At 44.8% G+C, this 26,942-nt stretch overlaps 1 protein-coding gene across 1 annotated transcript in view; it reads left to right on the top strand.

Moving 5' to 3' along the window:
• Positions 1 to 26,942, top strand: part of LOC115328450 — a 68,366-nt gene that overhangs the window by 30,383 nt on the left and 11,041 nt on the right. The window contains exons 3-7 of the mRNA XM_040222720.1: positions 168 to 239; positions 1,459 to 1,604; positions 1,693 to 1,736; positions 4,519 to 4,624; positions 11,862 to 11,993. Of these exons, the coding sequence (XP_040078654.1) occupies positions 168 to 239; positions 1,459 to 1,604; positions 1,693 to 1,736; positions 4,519 to 4,624; positions 11,862 to 11,993 (500 nt within the window). The remainder of the gene's footprint in view (positions 1 to 167; positions 240 to 1,458; positions 1,605 to 1,692; positions 1,737 to 4,518; positions 4,625 to 11,861; positions 11,994 to 26,942) is intronic.

Genomic DNA, 26,942 nt, shown 5'->3' with positions numbered 1-26,942 from the left:
CTCTTGCCTTATCATTTGCGGCTGAAATTAGTTTTAAAGAGCGTTGTAGGCGTAGTGTGCTAGCATAGTTTGGCATAGTGATTGCAAGCTTCCATTCATTAAGCGTGAAACACTTTGCATATAAAAAATATGAAAACAATTCAAAGATAAATTTTTGCCCTCTTCAGGTGGAGCTTTATCTCAAGGAATCACGATGTCCGCAAATTCAATTATTTCTTACTGGTGTGTACGAAACAAAGGTATGTTTATTATTATTAGTGAGCGGGAATCAGTTGGTATATATATTATTCTTTTAAATGCGTAATTATTTTGCTTTGTCCATTTTTTAGCAGACAATATGGGAGAGAGCAGCTCTAAGGCGCTCGTTTCCGGGTTTAGTGGCTTCGGCGTCACCGTCGCCAGCGGCGCAGCCACGCGCGTTGCATAATGGGAATAATGCAACCGAGCGTAACTGCGCATTGAATTATGTAAAAATTTCCAGGTTAAATTTAGCGTAGGTGGTTTCGCTAAATTTTCCGCTAAATCTTTTTGCTAACTTTAACGAGAAATGTTTTCGCTGTATTTGGCGGGGAAATTTTACCACTAAATTTAGCGCGAAAATTTTCCCGCCGAATGTAGCGGCAAACTTTTCCCACTAAATTTCGCGGGAAGATTTTTCCGCTAATTTTAGCGGACAAACTTTTCCGCTAAAGTTACCGGAATAATTTTCCCAATAAATTTTCCGGGAAATTTGTTTCGATAAATCAAGCGAAAAAACTTCCCCGCTAAGTTTAGCGGGTTAAGTTCCCCGCTAAATTTGCCGGAGAGGTGGACGTCACGTGACCTCAGCACCATTTTAGTTTTCCCGCTAAATTTATTGGGGAAAAGGACGTCACGACTTCGTGTCACGTCACCCATGAACAAATTCAGTGGCAGGAGGAGAAAAGAACAAAAGGAGGAGGAGGAGGGTAGCAGAAGAAAAAAAACGGGGGGTGGGGCATGGAGGACGAGGAGGCATGCTCTCCGTGCCCTCCCCGCCTCCTCCTCAAGAGCTGCGCTCTAATACGGCATTGCGAAAAATTCTGCACGTCTTTCATTTTCTTTTGTCGAAGGTACGTTGATAAATTAACAAATTTATTCATTATTATAATGATTCTATTTAATGACGATCTCATAATAATTAAATACTTTAATGAAAGTTGTAATCAATTACTGCAGGTTTACGTGTTGCTTTACAGTAGTCCCTAAGATAAAATTAATTTTTTTCAAATCGGTCGATGACGAAAGTACTACGAATGCAAGCATTTCCTCAACTTGAGTGATCGTAAGGCACATAAAAATCCTCGTTTTTTACATAATATTTTATTGAAAACAACTAGAAGAAAATACCTGTTAAGATGAACAAAACCTTTTATAAAATATTTAAACAGTCTATATGGGTGGCTAAACTAAAATGGGGCACTGATTATTGAATTTCAGGAAGCAGAAGAGATATTATTCGAGAAAACGGAAACAGAAGGCAAAAGAACGACTCTTGACCCAACATTTACACTGGGATTGTTCCAGGAGTGGGTTCAAACAAGGGACGAATTTAAGAATGATAACATTGTTTTCTTGTTAACCAGGTATATATTAATTAAAAATAGTGTCTGAGAAATCGTGATACAATTGAAATCACGTCTATTAATTGTTCCTTTTTGAAAAAAAATATAGCCTCATGATCGAAGACCACGTTGGAAACGCAATCAGCAAAAATGGTAAGCTGTGTTACTGTATTTAGTCCTCCAGCTTCAATGTTAAGTTTTTTTTTTTAAGAAGGCAAAACATGTTCTGAAGAGACATCGCGAAGAATTTTGGTCTCGAATGTTGGCTTTGACTTCACAAAATTCATACTTACAAGTCGGAACGCGGATGCTGATCAGACAAGGGCCCGATTTTCACTAGGTCTATTGTATAGTGATATTCGCATTGGAAATGAGGTGCGTTTTCTTCACGATTGTTCATATATACCTTTGAGACGATGCGTCGCATAGCTGTAAGTTTTAAAAGATACCCAAGCTATCCGGTAAATATAACCTTTTAAAAGACCACTATCAGCAGAAAATAAAAGCCATTTACAAATGACTAGTGGAGTGACGACCTCTGCTAATATTGCGTTTGTTGATAGCACTACCGAAGCTGGCAACACATTATTCAGATCAGGACGAACACTATTATAGTAAAAGTAAGAACGCATAAAGTTTAGAAATGCACGAAACCAAAATTTTCCACAAGATCACAGCTGACTGCATGAACAATTACAGCAATCTTAAACAGGGGCTCCAATATTTGTACACGAATTTCATAATTTTAACAAAATACCGCTCAAATATAATAAATAAATATATGTAAAAAGAGCTGGATTCAATCGCAATATCAAAATAGGTTAAGCAAATATATTGGTAAAAATTCTAATGACTTCATCTTAGAACAAGTGCAGAAAATCAGCAAAAATGGTAAGCTGTGTTACTGTATTTAGTCCTCCAGCTTCAATGTTAAGTTTTTTTTTTTTAGGAAGGATTTTTAAGAATTTTAAGAATTTCAACTTCGTATTGACTAAGTGGAAAATGAAAGTACTGAAAAATATTTAATCATGCTCAAAACGCAGATACATACCCTAGCTGCACCTTCACTCACATATTACAAATATTGAGGCAGAGATTATGACGTGGCACACGCGTTTGAATTCCTTCCTCATAAAGGGCTGTCGTCAGGGGTCTCAGTCACTCCATCATGCATTAGAAAGGAATAAAGACAGATATATACATAAATCTATTTTCCCCCGGACGGATATAGATGCTGAGGATGCAGTTCGTGTCGAATGCAAATTGCAGTGCTTGTACTTTTCTCTCTCGTCAGTTTATTCGCATCATTTTGCCTCAGACTATTAATTTATTCACTGCGATCATCCCGAATTGCTTTAAAAAAATCGTTGTCGCCTCGAGTGGTCCATAGGCCCCGGAGAACAACGGCTGCTTGAAATGCTTGACAAAAGGTGTTTGCCCGAAATGAGCCGCTTTGCCATGAGGGTTTGTCACCATTAAAGACGCACCCTTATGGAAAAGTCTGGTTATGGAGTGAGGTTATTCGGATCTTCTATCAAATGACAGTTCTCAGAACTTCCTTTGTGTATATTTTGCATATTTTTAACTGTGGTGATTGTGATATATCATACAACTAGGATTTTGTTTTTCGTGTAGAGGGGATTATGCGTAGGGGGCACATTACAAATTCTTGCACCAAAAAGATGGGTGTCAGTGTTTAATAGACAGCCGACAGTTCATTTTGACAACAAAATTTAACGAGATACCTAAGCGTGCAAAGTATTTCGATACAAGCGATACATCGCAAAGATATTTCAATGTTAAAATACATATACAATTTTTAAAATTAACTCAATAGAGAGATAGAGATTCACGAGAAATATTTAAGATTCTATAGTGATATATTTGTATCGTAATACTCGCCAACACTGTGTGTGTGGAGGAAGCAGCATGAAACCTCAAGAACGACGGACATAAGTCCTTGATAGTGGGGGGCACAAACTAACATCTGTAAGGAATTACAGCCGCGTTGAACTCGTGACGAAATGACTGACGACCCAACCCTTTTTGGGAAGAGAAACTAAGAGACTGTAGCATGTCATAATAAATGGCTAAATATGGACAGGGACTATCTGGAGAAGTATCTAGAGTAAGTAATAAAATTCTGTGTATATCTTTCAACTCAACACTTTTGTTTTTGTTAAAATTAGTCGGTTATATATCTTTCTAAATATCTGCCCAAATTTTGATTTATGGCTGAATAAATCTTTGTCGTGATTGTGTTGACGAGTGGCTGGGATATGCACCTACATTGTGAGTAATTAAGTAAAATATTTTTCATAATATTTTTGCTTACTTCATAAGGACTTCAAGTGCATTGAAATAGTTCTGGTAATGCTGTAATCTCACTCATTTTGAACACGAATACGACCAGAAGTTCCAAACAGGATGACGCAAACCTTACCGAGCTTCGAGTTTTGTGGAACCTTCGGTTGTTTTTCTGAAGTGTTAAAGCAGCTATGTTAAGGAGCCTGCCTGTACGGATACGTGGTTTAATTTGGATAACATAACTGCTCTCACTGTTTTATTCGTGCCAATCTTCAAAGCAGTGGTTGGCGCTCAGACTAGGATAAGTTGGTGAGTCTCACTTGACCACCAGGTTTGACAGTTTATATATGGGGAGGCAGTACATAGTTTATATCTTTGGAGTCAGATTTAATATTACATTTACAGTATCAAATAACATGAAACATGTGAAAAGCATCCCACGTCAACTTTTTTTAACGACTCTACATCTTTATGGCAGATAGCAGCTGCTTGTTTCCTTTTATACACGTTGTGGTCTTGATTTGAATAGAAGGCTGTTCAATCTGCATATTAGCGGCATCCATCCTCGGTAACCCCATCGCTCATGGTAGAAAATAAGTAAAAATTTAACGTTTCAATTTATTTTCAGGATATTCGTACTTCAACGGGGTCTGCTCTTTAGGTGTTGGAATTTCTTATGACTCAGGCTATCGGTTTGATGGAGTAATTCATCTGGCACAACAAATAGCTCACATGTAAGCGTTTTGATTTTTATTAAAAAAGTTGCCATACAATGTTAAAATAGATTTCTATAAATAAGTAATTCCACTTGTTGAAAATATTCTGACCTAATATTTATGTTCCTTATTTTTATTGCTATTATATTCCACTGTCATATAATCGCTCTTCGTGCCAATTCAACAGAACACTGATTGTGACAAAAAAACGACGAAAAGTTCAGCTAGCCTGCCTTTAGAAACAGGTAAAAAGAGAAAAATTGGCCGCTAAAGGTACCGGTCAAAAACTCGTAGAAAATTTTAAGTTTCTTAGTGATTCAGATAAGCCAGGAGAGCACCGAATGTGCCGTGCATGCATTATGCGTGCGCTATGATTTGTCATATTGGGTTATGTTGTAATGGAGCCATCCGTCAAACACTGAGTCACACATCAGCTTGACGTGCAGAAGGACATCGCTCTGGTAGGACGGCGACAATGCCTTATCTCCGGCGTTGGTGAGTCATCGCCAGAGGAAAGAATCTTTTGTAGCTACTTTGGCCTTCGTTAACAATGCAGAATGAACCATATAGGTGTTCAGTACTAACTCTAAATCAAGATCGAAGTGGATCGAGCTCGCGTCCTCTGACGTCTGCTTTCGGGAGCGATCAGGCATATAGCATCACGGCAACTTTACTCCGTGTATTGCCAACATTGTTTGGCGTTGTAACAAAATGCTTTGAGTGGCTTCGAATCCGTTGAACACACTACAGACTCATGCATTCCTTGTGTTCATGAGTTATCAAGACTACATTGCATTTATTGAGGACCCTTGACGTCGTAACATAAGGAGGGAGCATTGCTTCGTCATTCAGAGGTGCATTGCGGGCGCCGACGGCATCCTACTTCCGGATGATCCCTTGAGTAATACATAGTCCAGCTACTTACACTCCCGATCACCTCAGCTTCTTCTAAAGACGTATAGGTACCGGCGTGTGGTTGTGTATCATTACTGCGTGGTGTACGTTAAGGGCCCCAGGCTAACAGTTGTACTGCACTGGCTATATTTCTCATCCACAGCTTAGACACAAGACGTCCATTAACACTAACTTCCGGCAGCATAAACGTACATGCAATTATTCTCATTATCAATATCTTTGAACCAAGATGTCTGACTGCCGGTCGCACCGTAAGAGTCTGAACCCTCATGTGAATCTTGATAAATCTCCCAAAGTATAATAAAGCATCATAACAAATGAATAAGTGTGATAAAGTAGGTTCTTTTATCCTTTATAAATTTCTTGCTCTGGGACATGTATGCTCTGTGTTTTTTTGAACTGCATGTAAACGCTTATCGTTCCACTGGACCGTAATGCTTTTCGCATAAAATCCAGCCCATAATCACATTCTGTGCTAAACAGCAAGTGGCTTGGAGAACGTATGCTCCGGAGGAGGACTCGATTTTACGTTCTAAGTTATTAAAGCAAGTTTTTGGTGGTCAGGCTTTTTTGGCATCGTCCCTACTCATTTACATCTCACCTAAGAACATTTTATCCAGCCCGCGTTTTACCAAAACCTCGCAGATGAGGGTCGTGGTTTTTTACTTTGACGCCCCCTATCGAAGTCCAGCGCAGGACAGAGTGGCCACGAATTCTACTTCTGCGTTTGGCAAGGGTTCGTGTTTAGGCAATGCAAACGCGAGTTCCAGAAGAACTCTGGAGCAGCACTAGTATATACTCTGAGCACCAATCTGGCCTCTGTTAGGCTAGATAAAAATCTAGCGATACAGCCTTGTCATCTAGGAATTAGTTGGTTCTACTATCGCTGGAGTTGAGTTCGAAACTTGTTTGCTTGAGGTTGGACGTACGAGAAAGTAAGCCACAAATATCTGGCCACAAAAGCATACCCAATGCAGCTGTAAACGTTAGTGAAAGCAGGATGCATAGTAGTCAAACAAGGTAAAAAAACACGTCCGTTTTTTACGTTGCCCCATGCTCCAAGGAAAAATAAAACACAGCGGTCAGATGACCGAAAAACATGCTACCCGTGTGGAACTCGTGAAAATATTAGGTGCTAGAGAAGATTGGCCATCTGCGTTACATCCTTACGGCGCATTCAAATTTGCGAGTAGCAGCAGGTATCACGAGACATATTTTGTCGTAAAAGCCACCTTAGAAAATTGGAAAAGCGACCGGTTTGGAGCAGTCCTTTCCAGACCAATTTTAGCGACCTGTCGTGAAGTCGCCCGTCCGCTGAACCAATCAGTCGCATCTTGGAAGTGACGTGTGGTGCACGTCGCGTCTGTTTACATACGGCACGCCGAACTACTGTGAGAGAAGCAAGCAGCATGCCCATCCAACGCCTCGCTTCGCAGTGGTGGCAATGGATACAGAGCCATAGAGGTCTCTACGGCGTTTCTGGCCAGCACGCTTAAAGAATACCCATTTAAGTCTAAAAGCAGAACCCCGATTTGAACGAGCGCCAGAAATAGAACTCGGCATGGTAACAATTTTTTTATATTTTGGGTTAACAGGTTCGCGGAAGCTTAAGTGAGTGCACGCCATTGTAAACATTGTGCTTTCAATGTATGGTTCCGGAAATCCCAAGCAAACACCGCAAGTATGTTTTTTTTCTTTTATGTGGCAAAAACAGAACATGTGAAAATTAAAATAAGAAAGCAGCGCAACGCGAACCCGAGCTGTTGCGGGAAGGACGCAGTCGATGGCGGCTCCCGAGAGCTTCTGAGCAGCGATTAACTGGTATCGATTAGTAGATTAGAAACTATGGGTATAATAATATCGTTAAAAAAGGAACTCCTGTTTTGTTTTTGTCATTACAAAATGATTTAGGGAGAATATCTGGTGATTGCAAGCAAAAAATGAAATGGCCCAACAGTAATTTTCCCAAATCAACCCCATGGGTTGTGTATCAACACTTACTGCAAACAAACAGCTTAATTTTGACTATTATTAGCGCAATCTATTAACCCAAGGCACTGGAAAGAGGAGGAAATACAGACCCCGGCAAAAAGGATTATGTACAAAATTGTCCTCGACACAATTGCGCACCGAGGTGAATCTTAGAGGCAATGATCAGATTCGGCCATCTTCGGCCATCTTTACAATTTCGTTGTGCGTGTAGCTTCTGTCCCCAATGAAAAAAATAAAAAAAAAACTTTGTTACCATGCTACAACCCACCCACTGGCACCGTTAGAGCTTTCGTGACGAAGGGTCTCGCGTAGCGGTCTCTCCCGTTGGCGCACTGCTATCGTGCGCTCTCCTGTCATCCACTCTCAAGTTGTTCGCTCCAGCAGCGGGTCATTTATTAGACTACAGAAACGTCAGGATGTTACAGATTTCGAAAGCATGGGAGAACAGGTTTGTGAGGGAGGGCGTAGTTCACACAAAGTGTATTTAGGATGCCTGGAACACGTCCTCGACTGATGTGTTTACCGCGTCCAAAAAGTGTAACCACTCCATTTCCACGTGATGACGTCACAATAGTGTCATTGTGTCACCGCCCACAATGCTTATATTGGAACAGCAGTGGTGCTGTATATGGCAAACGCATGTTCTGCTGCAGGACGCTTTCCAGCTTGATAACCTTAGGAAGCTTCGGCAGCCGGAGTTGTGGCGTTACGATGGCAGCCACACTCGCGTTACGTTGCACTTGTCTGTCGTACGTGTCCCCTTTTTGTTTTGCTCGTCTTTTGTGCGCTTTCTATTTTATTATGAACTGCTTAGACCTTGCCTCACTTTCAACCCTGCTGCGTTACATCATACTTTCTCCTAGAACTTCGAAGCCGAACCGCCGAGATCGCGACATCCTATAGCATGACACTCCGGCTTTTGTGAGGTCATTTGTTGCTACATCAGAATCATTTTGGATGCATGAGCAGAAAAGAACTCCAGACACGAAAGTCAAAGACCCGTTTCAGGCACGATATCGCTACCCCCCCTTAGTTGTACTAACGACTCCGTGGGTAGTCACACGGCACGCAATCAACAGGTAGTCGCAGTGACCACTCCCAGAGGCAAAATGGCGGCTGGCAAGCGACAGTGGAGCAATACGAGTAAGGCCTAGCGAGCTGGACTGCTTTTTGCTAAAATGCAATTCTCAAGTGCGTACGCCCGTTGGCTGCCCTCCGCGCGCACTAAAGCACTCCAAAACGCGCCTCGAAGCACCGTCACCGCGCCTATTACGAGTAGCGGCGGCGATGTGAGGGGAGGGGGGGGGGGGGGGGGGGGTAGGTATTCGAGGGGGTTGGTCCGGCGACTGCTTTCGCGCAGCCGGCTGCAGTTACTTCGCGGCCAGAAAACATTTAAAGAAGGAATCGTACACATATAGCGGCAAATGAACTGATGTCTTTAATAAACAGAGATTCTACTTGCTGTGCTTGCCGCAAGAGATCCGGCGTTTTCGGTTTACAGCGGCGAGGCGAGGCATCACCGATTCAAGCGGCGTCGGTTCCGATCGTTCAACGCTCCTGCTCACCTGTTAGCGTTCGTTATCCACTTTCAAGTCCCTTGTAATTCCCACCGCGTCTGTGCACGCACTATTCACCGCACGGAACACCCATTCAACTGGCTATGGGACTGATCCCACCGAGACGAGAGGCCGAGAACCGAACCCCTTGTGGCTGCTCCGTGGAGCCATGGAGCGCCTCCATGTTTTTTACTCTAATAAGTAGACACATAAACGCGCGACTTCTTGAATTGGGCAGCGACACGCGCCACCTAACGGACAGCGCTCAAACTAAGAAAAAAAACCAACAGTCTTTGCACTAAGCGCCTCGCCACCATGGACGTACTACATATTCCACACCACACTTCACACATACGCGACATACAGACACCATATGATATTATACATGAACGCGTTCACAAACAGCACAAGGTACAACATGAGATATTGAAACTCTACATTCCTATACACACGACTAGTCGACACCACCAGCTTATATACTACTGTATTTTTTGTTACCGATTAGGATGGTGACCACTGTCACATTTTGCATAAATACGAAAAGACTGTCCAAGATTTATCCGTGTATATTATTTTCCTCTACTGCCCTTAGGAAAGCGCGCGTATCTCTAGTGTAATCCATTGCAAAAGTGAACTGCAGGTTATAAATCAAATTGAATAGTCGCTACACGCCGCGTTTTGATCAGTTTCGTTTTCTCACTTGCCTACTCTTCAAGTATACAGAAGACTGTTTAATTAATTGTATTAATTATCCAAACCAATTTCTGCAATCACTACTTTCTGAACACGCTGATGCATTTTCTTTTCTCTTTTTACATATCCGAATGACTTCAGCGGCGGTTGAGTAAATGTTGAGTACACTGAGCGCGCGCAGGTGATTCTAGCGAAGCCCGTCCGCCGGTCCTTCCCGAAGCGTTGTTTCAGTTTTCTTCTTTTCGCTACAATTGTTTCTGCTCAAACGCGTGTCTTTCAAATATGCGTTCTATGCGATCGCGCTCGCGCCAAGAGGACAGTGCAGAATTGCCGTTTTCGGGCCCGTGCCTTCACCTACAGCAAACGCGAAATACACATGCTAAATTATCTGAAGCCTGGTTCAGACAGTTGCATTTGAATGCGTTGCGGCAGCGAGAAACCAAGACATTCCTGCTGCTTATATCGCGCGCCAAGACGATTCCTTGAATTGTATTCCACGCTTCATACGAAGTACAGATATGCCGGTGAGTCGCTTTCGATTCTCGACGCAACGCTGTCGAACGCATTCAAACGCAAGTGTCTGAACCGGCCTCAAGCATCAAAAAACGCCGAGAACATAGTTCTCTACGCTGCACCTGCTGGCTTCTCCAGCAGTACTTTTTCTAAAAAAGAATCTAATTTAAATAGCACGTGTATGTTTGCCATCGCCTTATTTTCGGAAATTTACTTGGAATCTTTTATATAGGTAAAAGGAACGCGTGCAGAAAGGCCTGAAATCCTTGTTCCCTTCAAAGTACTCCACCTTGGATGACACACACTTGTTTGAAGCATTTTTGTTTGAAGCATTTTTTATCGAGTATGCTCGAGGAAATGTGCCAAATGAGCCAGTGAAGGCGAATCATATATCCCAAGACTGAGAAATACTGAAATATACGAGCATTATCCCAGATATTTACGTTCGTTCGTCCTGTCCCGCCTCAGTCGTGGTGTTCAATGCTTCAAACTTCACTGCACTTGAAAGCAAAACAAATTGGGTATGACAGGCGTGTAAGTTCGGCGGAACCGAGGAGGCCATTTGCAACTGATCTGCACGCAGAACTGACCGATCACAGCTTTAATGAGAGCACGCTCTTTACTGAACCGCACAATAAAAGACGACAAGAGTATCTCGTCCGGCGAACATTCCAGTCAACTCACCCCTGTGTGTAGGTTCCTGTGCTTTTCTAGAGATTTGGTAAAATTCCTCGAGCACGACTCCAGCTGCCAGCTGTTTACTAGCAGCACATGGTAAAACCCGCGATGGAACCAAAAAGGACAACCGCGATACTTTTTATCTGCCTCGGGTTTTAGTAGGTGCCTACGAGGGTTGCCTGTGCTCTTTGGCAATGTTTGCTTTCTGCCAATTTAGGCGAACTGAGCCACACGTCTGTTTCGACCGGTTCAAATTTGAATAAATGGTAACCAACGCACAAAGAAAACAAGTTTCAAGTACTTTTTGAGATTTTTGAAGTGACTTTTACTATTGAACGACTGCATACACTTGAATGTTCAATTCATGAGTTTATAAAACGTGACTACCGCATGCTTGTCACTCAATGGTGACAAAACGTTCAATGGCTCGAGCCCAGTGAGTGGGTAGTTAACTAAGCCAGTGGGGTAGTTACAGCCGTCAAAACGCATGAGGACTAGGGGGGGTGCTCACTTTTTCTTAGATTGTAGGCATAGGCAGACGGAGCAACACGGCACGGTATCACTGATGATGGACACGCCTAGAATGATGCAGTCGTGTTTTGAGTGCTAGTAGGTGGACGGTCGTGTGTGAAGAAAATCACGGGGTGTCAGACAGTTTCGGCTAGTTAGAAATTATTGAGAAAAATAAACGACTATTAAACAAAAAGCACTATTCAATTCTGAGAGCGAATCCAATAGGGCGGTATTCAGTTCGCTATTGAAACTTCAGAAATATTCGCAACCCTTATAAGCGGATGTTCTTCCTAGTCCGCCGCCCTCCCAGAGCTATAATGTCAGGGTTTTTTATACTGTGGGCTGTAGTTTAGCCATTCATTAGTTTTTATTTTGCTCAATACATTTTTTTCCAGGTTGGGCTCTCCGTGGGATACAACTAATGACTGCCCAGAAAACAGGAAAACATTAATGGCCGCACCTGGTACACCCCACCGTTTATCAAATTGCACGGAAGAGGCCTTGCGTAAGAAATACAACGAGAATGTGTAAGCACTCTATTTGATACATTTGACTATACATTTTTAAGTTGCAAATGTATAAAGGTGTCCCTTAAGTTCAACTATCAAGCGACCTTTTATGTGCTTTCTTGGATTGGGCTTTATAGAGTCTCCTTGCCACAAGTTCAAAAACCGGAACAATAGGCACGCATGCTAACGTCGATTGTCAGGTCAACGAGACTCAAAGATAATTTTTGTTTGGAACTGCAAATTAAGATTTTGATTCAGGTTTGGGTATATAAATATTCATTTCTGATATGTTAGCTATGCTTGGAAGGTATCACATGGCACACTTTCAGCCCATCCTATCAAGAGAAGACGCGGTGATGTACCAATACTTGGTTGTACAGAGCCAGTCAGCCGTGTTCACCTAACATGACTGGTGCCTATTTAACCGATGACTAACTCCCTCATCGACTAACATGATCACGTGATGGGTGGTATTGACTAAGTAAACAGTTGGTGTTTACCTAACTAGTTTAAGGCTCAGCAGCCACGAGCGACTTCGAAAGAGACTAAAACATTGCAAACGCGTAGGGCCAGTCTAGCCGGTATTGAGTGGGTGATTGGTTCACTCCCATCAACAATGATTGCCAGCAAATACAAAGCATTCAATGTTTTCTAACGCTGGGTGACACATTCAGAAAAAATCGTAACAGCAAATATTGTGGGCAGACATGTTCAGATAGCACAGCTGCCGCTAAAACAATCTCAACATGGCGTTGGACGAGTAGAGAGGCCTTATATCAACGTCACTAAAACAACACAGCTGAAAAACTGCCATAGAGCCTGCTCTAAAAAAGTGGCACCAATCCGTACTCAAGAACCGAGCTAACGGCGATCGCAACGCCGCCATTTCTCCCGCAGCGGCCACTCGGGGAACTGCACGGCTGCTTGTATTGGTTCGGCAGTATCGCATTCGATAGCGTCCACTGTGACTGCGCTATTTGGGCTTTAATCGGCCATTTTGGCGCCCAAACATATACGGTGGAAGGCGTTTCAGGGATGCCATTCCCCGTTTCCCAAGCGGAGGCGCCGCGAATTACTTTTGAGGTTAGGATACGCCTAGTTCGGGACGCGCTACCTGAAATCACCGATGTGACAAGGTTGTATAAAAACATTATTAATTGTGCCGTGGAACCTTGTGAATAAACTCTTCTTGAGATAACTTCACGCGCTTGTTTTTGTACTAAACATCAATTAAACCTTCTAATGAAAAAAAATTTTCGCTTAAAAAGACCACAGAAAAAAAAATTGAGCCGCCATTTCGGCACTTTGAAGCTGGGAGTTTCGGTACTCTAGAACATTCAGTGACTCTAGCACAAGCCATATATGGAAACGAAACTTTCACGTTTCAACTGGTCGCTAAAGGGTGGCGCCGTTATCGTATTTAGCTCGGTCTCGGTGGATGTTAGCGGCCCAGGTTTCAATGGTGAGTTTTTCAACTGAGTTTTCTGGTAACGTTGCTTTATATGCAGGAGCTCACGGGATCTGTTTAGTCTTATCAAGCGTTTTTCGCGAAAATCTCTACAGCCACCCTTGAAAAAATCTACATTTCCTCACGATACTCAGAAAAAGCACCTACGTCCGTTCCTACGTATAGAAAAAATGCCTGAGCAATATAAACAACTAGGCACGACCTTCATACGTTTTGCTACTTGGTTCTATTGAAATCAAAACGGTACTGTTTTCTACCAGTGGTGTGTGAAATTTTTCTTCACTCGGGTAGTTTGTTGTCTTGCTTGTCATGGCACTGAGAGAAGAAAAAAGGAAAACAGAACGAAGTAACAGCGAGCAGTTCTACGACACGGAAGTTCGTCTGCTTCTTGCGCACTTCAGTGCGTTTGTTTACCTGCCAAATGCGTCCACATGGTTTTTGTTTTCCCCTTGACCTTAACCATGGGCGGCGCCCGATTGGCTGCCTGGTCATCGCTCGTTCAATGCTCCTTCTGAATGCTGCACTTTAATTGGATGAACGCATTGAAATGCGTTCCGATGCGCCAAATACACATTTATGAAAACTTTCTCGACGTATAAATAAACAAGAGAACCAAGAAATGACTAACGTGTGTGATGGTATAATATAATATGTCTATAGTCTCTTACAGTTTTCACGCGGTTAGCGTAGATTGTGGTGTCGAACACGTTAAATATATTTTATAGATTGCCTCAGTTCGTTATTTGCTTAAGAAAAAAAGATTTCTTCCCAAGCACAGTTAACCCTTGAAATTGCTTTCTAATGATCGATGTATACCATGTTATATCATAAAACTTTACATTATGTTGTGCTGTTTTTTTATAATTGTGCATTCCACCATTGCGCCGCGATCTGAATAGGCAGTTTTAGCATAGCTATAACGTGGGCTGCCGTACGGAGTGGTACTGCTACATTCATCTCGCGCTGTGACTTCAAAGCATACTCCTCAGCGCGCGCCTCGAGCCGAAACAACCGGTAGCCTGCGGTAAAGCTCTGCCATACTTCCTTATAAGTTCCTTGTATTTATAAATACATATTTTATGAATATTACCGCGGAGTTAAGTTCACGTATTTCATAGCCTATAATGCAACGCTCGCACACATCTAAAAACATAAGGAAGTATAATACACGAGCGGATATTATTCCGAAGCAGAAGAAATAAATGTGAATATATCTCACCCATCTACGTCGAACAGCGCGCCACCGTAGCGGCGACAGCCAACCGCAACGAGTCACAGTAATCACAACCAGCTTAGCAGGTGCAGCGGCAGTATCATCGTGCCTTAAACACGTCCGTCAAATTTTACAGTTGATCATCGAAGTGCTGTGCTGTTCAGAGATACAGACGACACTTGGAACTATCGCCATCACCGCCATTGGTCAACGGCAAGAAACAGAACGACGTCACCACACCATCGCTGCCATAACTGCACTCTGCGAGACGCCATCATTACAACCAGTTTGGAACCAGTAGCGGCAGCATCTTTTACCCATAAACACGTCCTTTTACACTTACAGTTGACCGTAGAAGTGCTGCGCTGTTCCTGGATACTGACGACACATGTGAACCACCGCCATCACCGCCAATGCTCAACGGCAAATAACAGAACGACGTCACCAAACCATCGCAGCCATAACAGCAGTCTGCGAGACGGCATCACCATCGTCAGTTTAGCAGCATCTTCCTCCCCTAAACACGTCCATTTTTTTATAGCTTGGTGCATTGTTCCTTGTTTAAATTTCTAACCTAACTCCCAGTGGTGCTGCCGCTCCTACTGCCAGCCCCAATTTACCTACCTGTGTCATGTCTGTAGATGGAAATTAAAACGTATGTATCACGTGCAAAGAACCGTTTCATAAAACCGACCCAGTTATGGGTTGCGTTGGGTGCGAGTTTAGTTCCCACTTGGGGCATGTTTGGGAGTAACTCAAAGTACACTGATAAAAAAGTGATGCTGCCCTAAAGAAAAGTTGGATGTGCCCAAGCTGAAAAAAAAAACGGTGAGAAGCAATTAAAGATCTCACAAACGCACATCGTGTAATTCCGAAGGTAATGAAAACCCGCTTGTTTAAATAAACTAAAAGCTCGACACCCTTTTTTTGCTCCACAAAAAAGTCGGCTCATTTATCGAAATTAGAAACACTGTCAATGCAATTGAGTACTCGGTTCAGGTCGTATCTCACCAATATAGCGACGAATGACAGACGTTAAGGCAGTAGAAAACGAAATGAACTAAAGGGGGAAAACTTGTGCCAGAAAGGAAAAAGAACACGCGTCGGAGAAAGCAGCAGCAAGTGTCGACGGTGGCAGCATTAAACCACGCTGCGTCGGCGTGACAACAGGCTGTTTCGAGAGAGAGTCAGTGAATGAATTGAAAATCTGGCGCTCGATTTTTTAGCTACTATGCTGGTTATCTCAAAATATTTGACCTAGAATGTTCGGCAACGATCTAGGGCGAGACTGACTAAGCAAGCTCATTACGGCCTCCTTGACTTTTACGCTCGGGTTAAATGTATACACGAGTCTTCTAGATAAACGCTGAAGCGCATCTTCTCGGTCATGAACGCGGCATCAATCTCCCATTTTAAAGCGCATCACCCCGATTCAAAATAAAACAAATAAAGCTAAAAAAGCTTTCTGGATCACGAAAAGTCCACAATCGTACCGAGCGCAGAACGGCTTGAGGTGGACGACGTAAACCACCTCGGGTCGCGGTAGGCGTCATGATGATGTCTTAATTTTTTCGCGTTTCACTTCTTAGATGAGCTTTCCGAGGCGACGAAATACCTTGTAAGGTCCGGAGTATCTTTTCAACAGATTTTCGCTGAGGCCGCGGCGACGAATGGCTGTCCACAACCGCGCCCTGTCTATGGGCTGGAAGTGAACATCTCGAAGACGAAGGACCTAGCGGCAGTGTCGGCACGCTGCTGGTCTTGAATCTGGAGTAGGGCCAGCTGGCCGACTTCTTCGGTCCGTTGAGCAACCACCTGGGCGTCGTTGCTCAAGTCGTTAGTTGGCACGTGGGACAGTATCGCACCCAGCATGGTCTTTACTTTCCGAGCATGTATCAACTAGAAAGGTGTAACGCAAGTGGTAACTTGAAATGCCGTGTTTTAGGCAAAGGTGAAGGTGGGTAGCACTTCGTCCTACGTCTTGTGCTGCACGTCGACGTACATGGTGATCATGTCAACAGCAGTCTTGTTTAGCTGTTAAGTCAACCCGTTCGTCTGCGGATGGTATGCCTTCCTTCGACGATACCTGGTGTTGCTGATCCGGGGGATCTCTTGAGTTAGCTTTGGCAAAAACGATGACCCTCGGTCTGTAATCAGTATTTCGGGGAACCATGCCTGAGGACGATGAATTCACCGAAGAACTTGTCGACATCATCTGCAGTACCAGATGGAAGGGCTTTGGTTTCGGCATGCTTTGTGAGGTTATCGGTCGCGACAATGATCCACTGGTTTCCTTGCGTTGATGGTGGTACCCACCATCGACGCAAGGAAACCAGTCCAAGCAAGACTATTCCGATCTACTGGAGTGGCACAGTCGGGAGAGTTATCGGCCGCAGGAGTCCTGCGGCCTTCGTCGGTAGTTTCTTGAGTCGTAGGCATTCGCGTTACTATGGCACGTAGAGATTGGCAGTCTTCGGGAGCTTGGGCCAGTAGTTTTTTTCTCGAATCCGTGCAAGTGTTCTGCTGTACCTCAAGCACCCCGCCGTCGGATTGTCATGGCACGCTTCGAAGACTTCAGCTCGAAGATTCGCAGGGATAACCAGCAGCCACGTCAAGTTGGTGCCGCGGAGTTCTCTAGGTACAGTACACTTTCTTGAACAGCGAAGGTTGTCAGGGCTCGTGCGAAAATACGTGGAACTGCACTTTCTCGTCCCTCCAGATGCTCGATGAGTACACGCAGCTCAGGAGCGTCTCGTTGAACTGCTGCCTTTTTGTTCAAGGTCACCACGCTGACAAAGACCTCGTTGTGGTCACTGTCGTCGGTGCGCTAAGAGGCCAACTCGACAGGTGCCCTCGACAAACAGTCGGCGTCGTGTGCTTGCGGCCGGGCCTGTAGACCACACTCACGTCAAATCCTTGATGTCAAAGACACCACTGCGCGAGACGTCCTGATCGTTGCTTTAGGTTTGCGAGCCAACAAAGTGAGTTGTGGTCTGTGACCACTCGGAACGGGCTTCCGTACAGGTACGGGCGGAACTTCGTGATGGCTCAAACGACGACTAAGCATTTCTTCTCGGTCCTTGAGTAATTGCTTTCTGCCTTGTACAGCGCCCGACTGGCATAGGTATTTACTCTTTCTGTGCCGTCCTCCAGTTGAACGTGTGAATTTTGGTGGCTGCAAATCGGTTGAAGTGGCCGAGAATCGGAGGCGTTCTTCGTTTTAGCTCGTCGAAGGACCACCGTCATTTTCCTGTCCACTCGAACTTTATGGCACCCTTCGTAAGCCATGCCAGCGGCGCAGAGAGTTTAGCGAAGTCCCTAACGAGGCGTCTATACTAGGCGCAAAGCCCAAGCATTCTTCAGACCGCCTGCTTCTTCCTTGGGAGTGGAAACGCAGCTCCGGCGGACGTCTTCGCAGGGTCAACCCGTACACCCTCGCTACTCACGACGTGGCCCAGAAACTTCAGTTCAGCATAGGCGAACAAGCACTTCGTCGGCTGGAGTGACAATCCAGCGGTCTTGATAGCTGGAAGAACAACCCGGTGTGACCTAATTGCTCGTCAAAGTCGCTTGAAAATACAACGACGTCGTCGAGGTAGACGAGACAGCTTTGCCACTTAAGGTCAGCTGGCTCGGTGCCCATAACACACTGAAATGTTCCTGGTGCTGTGCAGGATATGAATGGCATTATTTAAAATTCGTACAGTCCGTCCGGCGTGACGAATGCTGTCTTATCCCGATCTCGCTCGTCGACTTTGATCTGCCAGTTGCCGCTCCTCAAGTCCAAGGACGAAAAATATCGGGTGTGGCGCAGTTGATCTAGTGTTAAAGCAAGCAGGTTGAGTATAGACAAAGTAACCCTTGAGCTAGGGCACAAAAAGGGACGGAGAGACACGAAACTTCGAACACAGCTAAAGATTTACTTTAAGAACACTTACTTAAATGGGCCCAAAAAACCTCAAGAAGACACTCGCTGCGCAAGGTCACACACTTGTGGAAGGTAAGAATCAAGAACAATAGAACAAAGGACTGGCTGCCCGAGGTCACACACCCGTGGCAGGTAAGAAATAAGGCAATAAAAAAATGAGGTGTTCTGAAAAATAAATCTTTAGCTGTGTTCGGAGTTTCGCGTCTGTCCGTCCCTTTTTGTCCCCTAGCTCCAGGGTTACTATGTCGATCTAGGTTGTTGTCGATTCGGGGAAGCGGGTAGACTTTTTTTCGTCACGGCATTTAATAGACGGAAATCCACGCAGAAGCTCAGTGTTCCGTCCATCTTCTTCGTTAAAGACCCCAGGCTAGCGGCTGTACCGCACTGGCTAAATTTCTCATCTACAGCTGGGAGACTCGTCGCCCCTGTGAGGCAGACCAAGTTCTAGGCTGTATAAACACACACACAACCCAATTTGTTTGTCCATCTTCTTTACAGGGAGTACTGGGGTCACCCATAGACTATTTGAAGGTTGGATAATATCAAGTACAAAACGAGCGTGTTGGTAACAGTAACTAAACATTCTCTTCCTTATGTTATCTTCCTCATGTTTAATTGATGGATAATATCGTCGTCGATCATTTCCTGAACCTGCTCTTGTTTCCCCTCCCTTTCTTTTAAAGAGACCGGGTACTTCGACTGGTGAATGGGCAGTGCGTCGTCGTTACTAACGATGCAGTGCTTTGCTACCATCGTGTGTCGCACCCTTGATGACTTCGCGAAGCAGTCGGTGAACTCGGTGAGAAATTCAACTAGCAGTTGCCGTTCTAGAGCTGGAAGCTCGTGGTCGACGTCTGGCTGCGAAGGCGGCGCGCTGTTGGATTGTGACGGCGAAGGTTTCTCGGAGATCGCGATAATGTCGGCTGACGCTTGAAGTTGCTCGGCGTGCTTCACGGTGGTACACCTCGGTAGGTGCTGTGACTGCTGTCGAAAGTTTATCACGAGAACAGTTGCACGTCCTTCTTGGAAATCCGCAAAGGCCTCGTACGACGACAATTCTTTCTCCAGGAGCAGTTGAACGCTGCCTTCCAGAAGAACTTCCCGAAGTCTGCTGGATCTGTCATGACGCGCACACGAACACTCGACAACGGCGGCAGGTTCACGTGGTGCATAATGACTCGGATGGCGGCTGGCGTTGTTTTGGATCCCTCCGAAGATAGGACGGGCTTTCGCAGCGTAAACTTGTTTGCTCCAACTTCAAGCACGGTACCGTGTTCATAAAGAAACTCCATGCCAGGGATGACGTCTCTCGCACAGTTCTAAAGGACGACGCACTCGGCTGGACAGGTCTCCCCGTGAATTTTGACGTGAGCAGCGCACCTTCCAACAGGTGTGATGAGGTGTTCTCAAGCCGTTTGTATATGAGGTTCGTCCCATGGCGTCGGTACTTTCGGTAGGCGTCGAGAGAGAGTACTACTCAACACGGAGTAATCCGCACCAGTGTCCACGAGTGCCAACGCATCGTGGCCGCCGATAACAACGTCGATGTTGTTGGACACCGTAGCGCAATCGTCTCTCCGGTGCATGACGTCGGTCGAGTGGGGAATCTCCGGCGTTCTTCTAAGTTATTCACGTCGTCGGTCTTGGTCAACTCCACTTCCAGGTGTTGCCGCGCTTAGCTTTCCAGGTGGGACATGGAAGACAGGCCTTCGCGGCAGGATCTGCGCAAACCCGACACTGGGCGTTGGCGTGACGGGGGTGGGGTGACGGGGGTGACGGCCGCAGCGGGGAAGTGGTCCCGGGAATGGCGACCGGCGAAGGTATTCCTCGATGTCCCGGAGTCGCTCGCCGTACCTTGCGCGCGTGTCGCACGGCTGAAAACTTCGTAGTCTAAGGTGGAAGTAGTAGCAGCGGCGATAGGTATGGCCACCCATACGACAGTGGAAGCATATTGGGCGCCGTTCTGCAGCCCTCCACACGTCAGTCTTTCGAGGCCCACGCTGCTCCTGGTGGGTAGGGTGGGTAGTATACTGTGGCGAAGAGGCGTCTCGTCGAGGTGCCACCGAGTACTGCCTGGAGTGCGGGTAACGAGCTACGCCTGCAATACTCACGGCCGGTTGTTCCGGAGCGGCGTCGACGAGAACCTCCGGCAGAAGCGCTTGCTGAACGTCTTCCCTGACAACCTCGGCAATTGAGGGCGAAGCTGGGCTTGCGTCAGCAAGTAAGAGTTTCTTTAGTTCCTACTGGACGACGTCGCGGATGATCTCTCGGATGTCCGGGGTGTTGCAGCCGGAAGGCGAGTGGGCAGTGACGGCGGGAAGCCTCTGGTAGTAAGAGGCACGCGCTTCAAGGGCGCGCTTGATGTTTGTTGACTCAGTGACGAAGGCTTCGAGGGTGGTTGGCAAGTTGAGCCCGCGGCCCCCGAAAATATAATTCTTTACCCCGCGCATATTTCGTAGCTTCTTTTCGTCTGTTGCCTGATGGTCGGCACGGGTGCCCAGGCGCAAGACGTCTTCAACCGAGCTCGTGACGGTCGCGTTTGGGCCCTGGGCTCGCTCTCGAAGGTCTTCTGCCTTCTCGTCGATGTTCGCTGGTTGGTCTGTTTCAGCGCGTCCTGGCAGGCGGTACACGACGTTAAGTAGGTCTCGTGATTCTCAAACCAGTGCCTGCCCGTTCCCTTGAGCGCTAATTACAGATCTTGCGGGAGTTGTTCTTCCGTCCATCGGTTGTTTTTAGACACTTGTTCGTACTGCTGTAGGCAGTCCTCGACGCATTCGAAAAGTGTACCGTGGAAGATTGCGGGCGTAGGTACAGCGACGGGTAGAACGATAGTAGAAAGTGCCAGTGTCAATGAATTTATTTCAATTTTGAAAGTTGTGCTCATGTGTTTGTTTTGTAATCTTTTAGTTGTTGATTGTTTTCCCTTCAAGTTTACTTTGTTCTTAGGTCTTGCAGCTGGTATTGATGTCTTCTCGGTGCTATATATAATATTTATATTGCCATGCTCACTACTGCTTGGACTCTAACATGAGTCTGCAGTATTTATAAATAAATAAATAAAAATACACAAAGACGGATGGGCTGGTCATGGCTGGTCTTGTCGAACGCTTGGTCGTGCTCTTGGCTGGCAGGGTACCAAACTCCGGGGACTTGTCTTAAGTCCGGGGTCTTGTCTTAAGGCTTGCTCGTGCGTCAGCTTTCTTCTCAAAAATATTTTTTTTTCTTGCTGCGGAGCGGGTTAGCAATGCGGGCCATCGTAGGAGTACGCTGTACGGGTTGCAGTACCTCGCACTTCCACCAGAATATCACGAATGACAACGATAAGGCAGGAGAAAACGGAATGATCTTAAAATTTAATGGGGACGAAGTTGTGCCAGAAACGAAAAAGAAGAACAAACATCAAGAAAGCAGCAGCGAGCGTCGACAGCGGCTGCCGCAAGTGACGGAACGTCGGCGTAACAGATGACTATTAAAAGAGAAATACAGTAAATTAATCGGTAATACGGAGCTCGGCTCTTTATCTACAATGCTGGTCACCTAAAATATTTGGCCTAGAATGTTCGGCAAGGTCATTCTGACCTATTTATCATTTACGCTCGGGGGATGAGTGTACACAAGTCACCGAGGTGAAAGGGGAAGCCTATCTTCTCGATGATGCACGCGGCCATTAGGCGAACTATTTGCTCAAATCCAAGAACAAGGTAAAAAAATAACCGTGCTTAAAAAAACGTGTCAGAAAGGTAGGATCTGGAAGCGATTCTCAAGGGAAATTGCTCAGGTGAGAATTAAATTACCTACAACAATGCAGTGGGGGCCAAAATATTGAGGTGCACGTAGTACCGCAATGCGAAAATGAAAACTTATTAGACCAGCTAAACATCCTTTAAGGGAAACTGCAACTGCCAAACTTGACTGAGCTAAATCTTGAGACAGTGCACAAACTATCCCCTAAGCACGACAAAGTACTATTTGTACCAATGGGATTTTCCTCTCGAGTGACATAAAACAAGTGGCTGCAAGAAAATGCTCAGTTAAACCAAATAGCACCAACTGCGCACATCTACGAGAACCTGACAGCGCGAAACAAGGAACTGTTTCGGCATTTTAGACCCAAAAGTGCTGAGAAGGGTTACCAATTTGCGTGGCAAAAAGAAGGAAAGACTTTTGTAAGGAAAGCTACTGGGGATTGTGCTATCAAGATCGAAAGCAAATACAATATCGATATGTTACGGTAAACAATAAATGCACCTTCACTGTTTAGTTTGCTCTTGGCATGTTTCTTTACTGAACGTAGATACTACGACAAGAATGCGTTAAGCACTTTTATAAGAAATATAGAACACAATAACAATAATTGGCCGTTATTTCACTTAAACACGAGGAGCATTACGAACAAATATGAAGACATTGAAGCCATGCTCGGCTGCCTTGCAGTGTTGCGGAGTTGCCACTCCGGAGTTGGAATGATTCCGGAATCATTCCGCATTTCCACGACCCCGGAATGAAATGGGAATGGAATGGCGGGAACGTTGAGGGGAATGGAATGGAAATTGTATAAGATGCCTTTTGCCCGGAATAGAAGGGGAGGGGAATGGGCACGGTTCTTCTTTTTTTTTTTTTAGTATTTACGGTCAGCTAAACTGAGCCAGTCAGCGAGTCAGTTGGTTAGAGATAAAATAAGCGGGAAGCTGCTAGCCCGCGTGGAGCCCTAACAGACTTATACGCAAAAAATGACATACAAAAAACAAGCGTCAAAGCAAAGAGCAAAGGGGGAAAGGGGGGTAACGTGGCGCCTTTCACGGACGCGCAGGCGTCGGGCTTCGATGGCGTTACACGAGAGCGAAGCAAGAAACCAAGCACCAAGCAAAAGAAAAGGGAGCGGCAAAGAAAGAAACCGCCATGCACAACTCCTCATCGTCGTTCTTGTCATGCTGTTTTTGTTGTTGCGACGGTTTGTAGAATGCACGAGCGCGCACAAACTGAGATCTGGGAGCGGAAGCGACTCATAACTCGCAGAGCTCCGATAACTCGTTGACTCGGGGGCCGCAAAAAGATCATTAGGTATTGTTCCCTTATAGTTCGAGGAGCGATGTTTAGCAGGCAGCAAACCCTGCTGCCTTCCACGTTCATTCGTGCGCACTCCTTTGAAGAGCGAAATGTGGGTTTTCTTTGGCATTAAAAGAAAGCGAGATTCACCCCCTCTTCTCCTCTTGCGCTTTGCTCCGAGGCTTGTTTTTTTATACTGCATTTGTAGTGTAAGTCCGCCTTTTAGTTGGTCTTTGTTCGGATGCTTGTTTTCTGTGTTATATGTTTTAGTGCGCTGGGGTCGCAAGCAACCTAGCGGATTCCCGCTCATTTGCTTTGACTTTAGTGTCTCCATACTTCGTTTCACCTTGCGATGGACCGCTGCGGACGATACGAGTCACCCTAGGCAATCCAGCACCGTGAGCGGGACTGCAGGGCCATGCGAAACTCGGAAGGCACTGGATTGGTTTCGATGGCTCTCGTGCTGTCTGTTGAGGTCCATCGTAAGGTGAAGTAGACTATCGTCACCGCTCTTGGTGTGAGCGGACTGACTAGACCTGCGGAAAGAACGTCCCGCGTCAGACGAGGCGCGATTGTTGCTGTGAGGGCACCTGAGAAGGAGAGCTGGGTGCTAGCTGCCACTGAGGTTTTGGCTTCCGCGCGTCTCGGCTGTCCGGTCTGCATTTGTGCTCATTGTCCTGGACCCAGTTTGAGGCGGTGAGAAGTCATTTGGACGGTGTTGTTGAGGAAACACGGGGAATGTCAATTCGAACGGTGCGGTATTACCCCGTTAATTGTATCTTGATGTGAAGAGCGTTGTCAACGCTGACTGCTCGACCCGTCGCCACAACGCGAACAACCGACAGCGAGGTAGAAGAATGAATCGGTTGGTACCGTCTGCTGCCTGAACCCGCCACTCGATCAGCGCGAAGAGGAACATCACAATTCGGACGAGAAGACGAGATAAATACAGATCGAGTCATGGCATCGTGGAAGACATTTTTCGACATTTGTCGCGAAGAAAATAAACAAGCTGCACGCTGAAAGTTGTGCAACGAAAGTATACATGGTCCAGTCGGTGTACATCATCAAACTGTATTCGCCATCTGAAGAGGAAACACGAGAATGCATATGAGAAGGGTGAAAAAGCGTAGGGCAACCAGCCAAAAATATATTTGAATATGATAAGAAATATCGAGATTCGTAAAGCAAGAGTGAACTTATGCGCTTCTAAGCAGGCTTCGTGACATGGTCTATACGGTCCCTCGTGCTGCGCCGCAGAGCTTGCATTTTGTCAGAGAATGGGTTCTTGCCGCTGTGCATGGGGCCGCTTCCAGCAGTGTACTAGCCGTGTTGCTGTATTTAAGTACACAATAATATAGGTTATTCCTGCGCCACGCACGAACTGGATATCTTTATGGTCTTATCAAGCAAACACGCTGGCCGCGTATGTCCTAAAAGTCAAATACAAAAAAAAGTTAAAAAAAGAAAAGTAAATGAGTGGATTTAAGTTTGGCTGTTTGTTGCGAACCACGTGGTCGCGAGACCGATGTTTTAAACAAGCATCGAGATATGAAGGGGCTTTCTCGATATTTTCAGTAGATTGTAAATAAACACTTTCTGCCACCAGCGGTCCGCTTAGTAAAAATCAGTGCTTTTTCAAACATTTAGCTTTTTTTTTTCAATTGCCTCGGCATTTGGTAATGTCAGCTTTATGCTACTTATGCCGGCAGCACAATGTAGCTGTCGAATGCCAAATTTTACGGTAAGGAATTAAAGGAATGAAATGAAACGATCCAGCCATTCCAGGAGTGGGAATGGACCCAGTGTCTCCACTCCTAGGAATTGAAAGGAATTGAATTATCGAAAACTCCAATTCTCTGATTAGTATGTAATTATTAACTGAAAATTCTAATCATCAAAAACTCTGATTGGAATGGAATGGGGGTGCCCATTTCGCAACAGTGCTGCCTTGAATTGAACTTTGACATTCTGGGATTTACCGAAAAAGGGTTCAATAGTGATTCAAATGTTCCCGAATTTAATGGGTACTGAAGCATTGAAGTTTTTCGTTCTGAAAAATAAATGGTGGATGAGTCTGACCTAACTATAAAAATAATTTTGTACCAAATGCTATTTTTGAATATTTTCGCTTCAGATATTATTTTGAATGTCTCCTAGCACAAGGCTGTAATTACCTTATAGCTGTTGTGTGTAGACCACTATGTGGCTCACCAAGTGTTTTTCTGGAATTCTTTCAAAGCGTTCTTCAATATTCTCCGAGCTTATTACTCATTTAGTGCTTGTTGGCGATTTTAATCTTAATCTAAAGTTATCTGACTGATGGCAATTCGAATTCCTTTATCTCCTGTACTCTTACGGCTATGAAAACCTTATTCAGAGGACCACGTTAATTACACCTGAAACAGAGACCTTAATCGATTTGTTTATAGCCAATGCACTGGCTAAAAACACATTCTGGAGCAATAACAGTTAAGCCAATTTATCATTTATCACTTTTCATTTATCTACCATTCACATCCATTAGGCAGACACAAAACGTCACAAACCCACATTACCGGGAGATCAGCGGCCGCACTATTGAACACTTTGTTATGCTCGGATCTAGCATTAGTTCGCACACTGTATACGACAATCCTGACCCTAATAAATAGGAGCACACGTTCATAACAAAAATCAAACTAGCCTCTGAAGACGCATTTTCCATTTCGAAAAGCCAAATTGCACAAAAAGTCGCGGAAACCATGGATTACTAAAAGGCTTTTCAAAGGAATAATTGAAATAAACAAACTTTACCACACACTTGTGAAAACAAACGAAAAAGCTCGGCATACTTTAAGAATTCAAATCAATAAGAAAAAAATCTTAACTCAGACATAAAAAAGCAAAAGCGAACTACTACGAAAACTAATTTATTTCAAACCAAAATGCATCAATGCAAGCATGAAAAGCAACATTGGAACTGCTTCCCAAATCAAAGAATACAGTACCCAGAGTCCTTACAATAGATAATCTTGATTATTTTGGTAAAACAATAAAATATTTTTTTTGTGATTGCATTTTGCATTCTGGTGCAACAGCGTCTGTTTTAACTAACAAACGCTTTGAATCGTAAGTGCATTCACACATTTCGAAGGCAATCTTTTTATCACCTACCACGAAAGCCGGAGTGTTTATTTTTCGGAGTTCATTTAAAAACAGCTGTGATGCGGTGATCATGATTTAAAGATTAAGCCTTTAAAACGATTGCTAAGATAATCAGTAATTCTTTCGCGGAAATCTGCGACAACATCAAAAGCACAGGAGTTTTTC

This window comes from Ixodes scapularis, unplaced genomic scaffold (assembly GCF_016920785.2).
Source record: "Ixodes scapularis isolate PalLabHiFi unplaced genomic scaffold, ASM1692078v2 PGA_scaffold2__306_contigs__length_199485367, whole genome shotgun sequence".
NCBI lineage: Eukaryota > Metazoa > Arthropoda > Arachnida > Ixodida > Ixodidae > Ixodes > Ixodes scapularis.
This window is presented reverse-complemented; position numbering and strand designations above follow the sequence as displayed.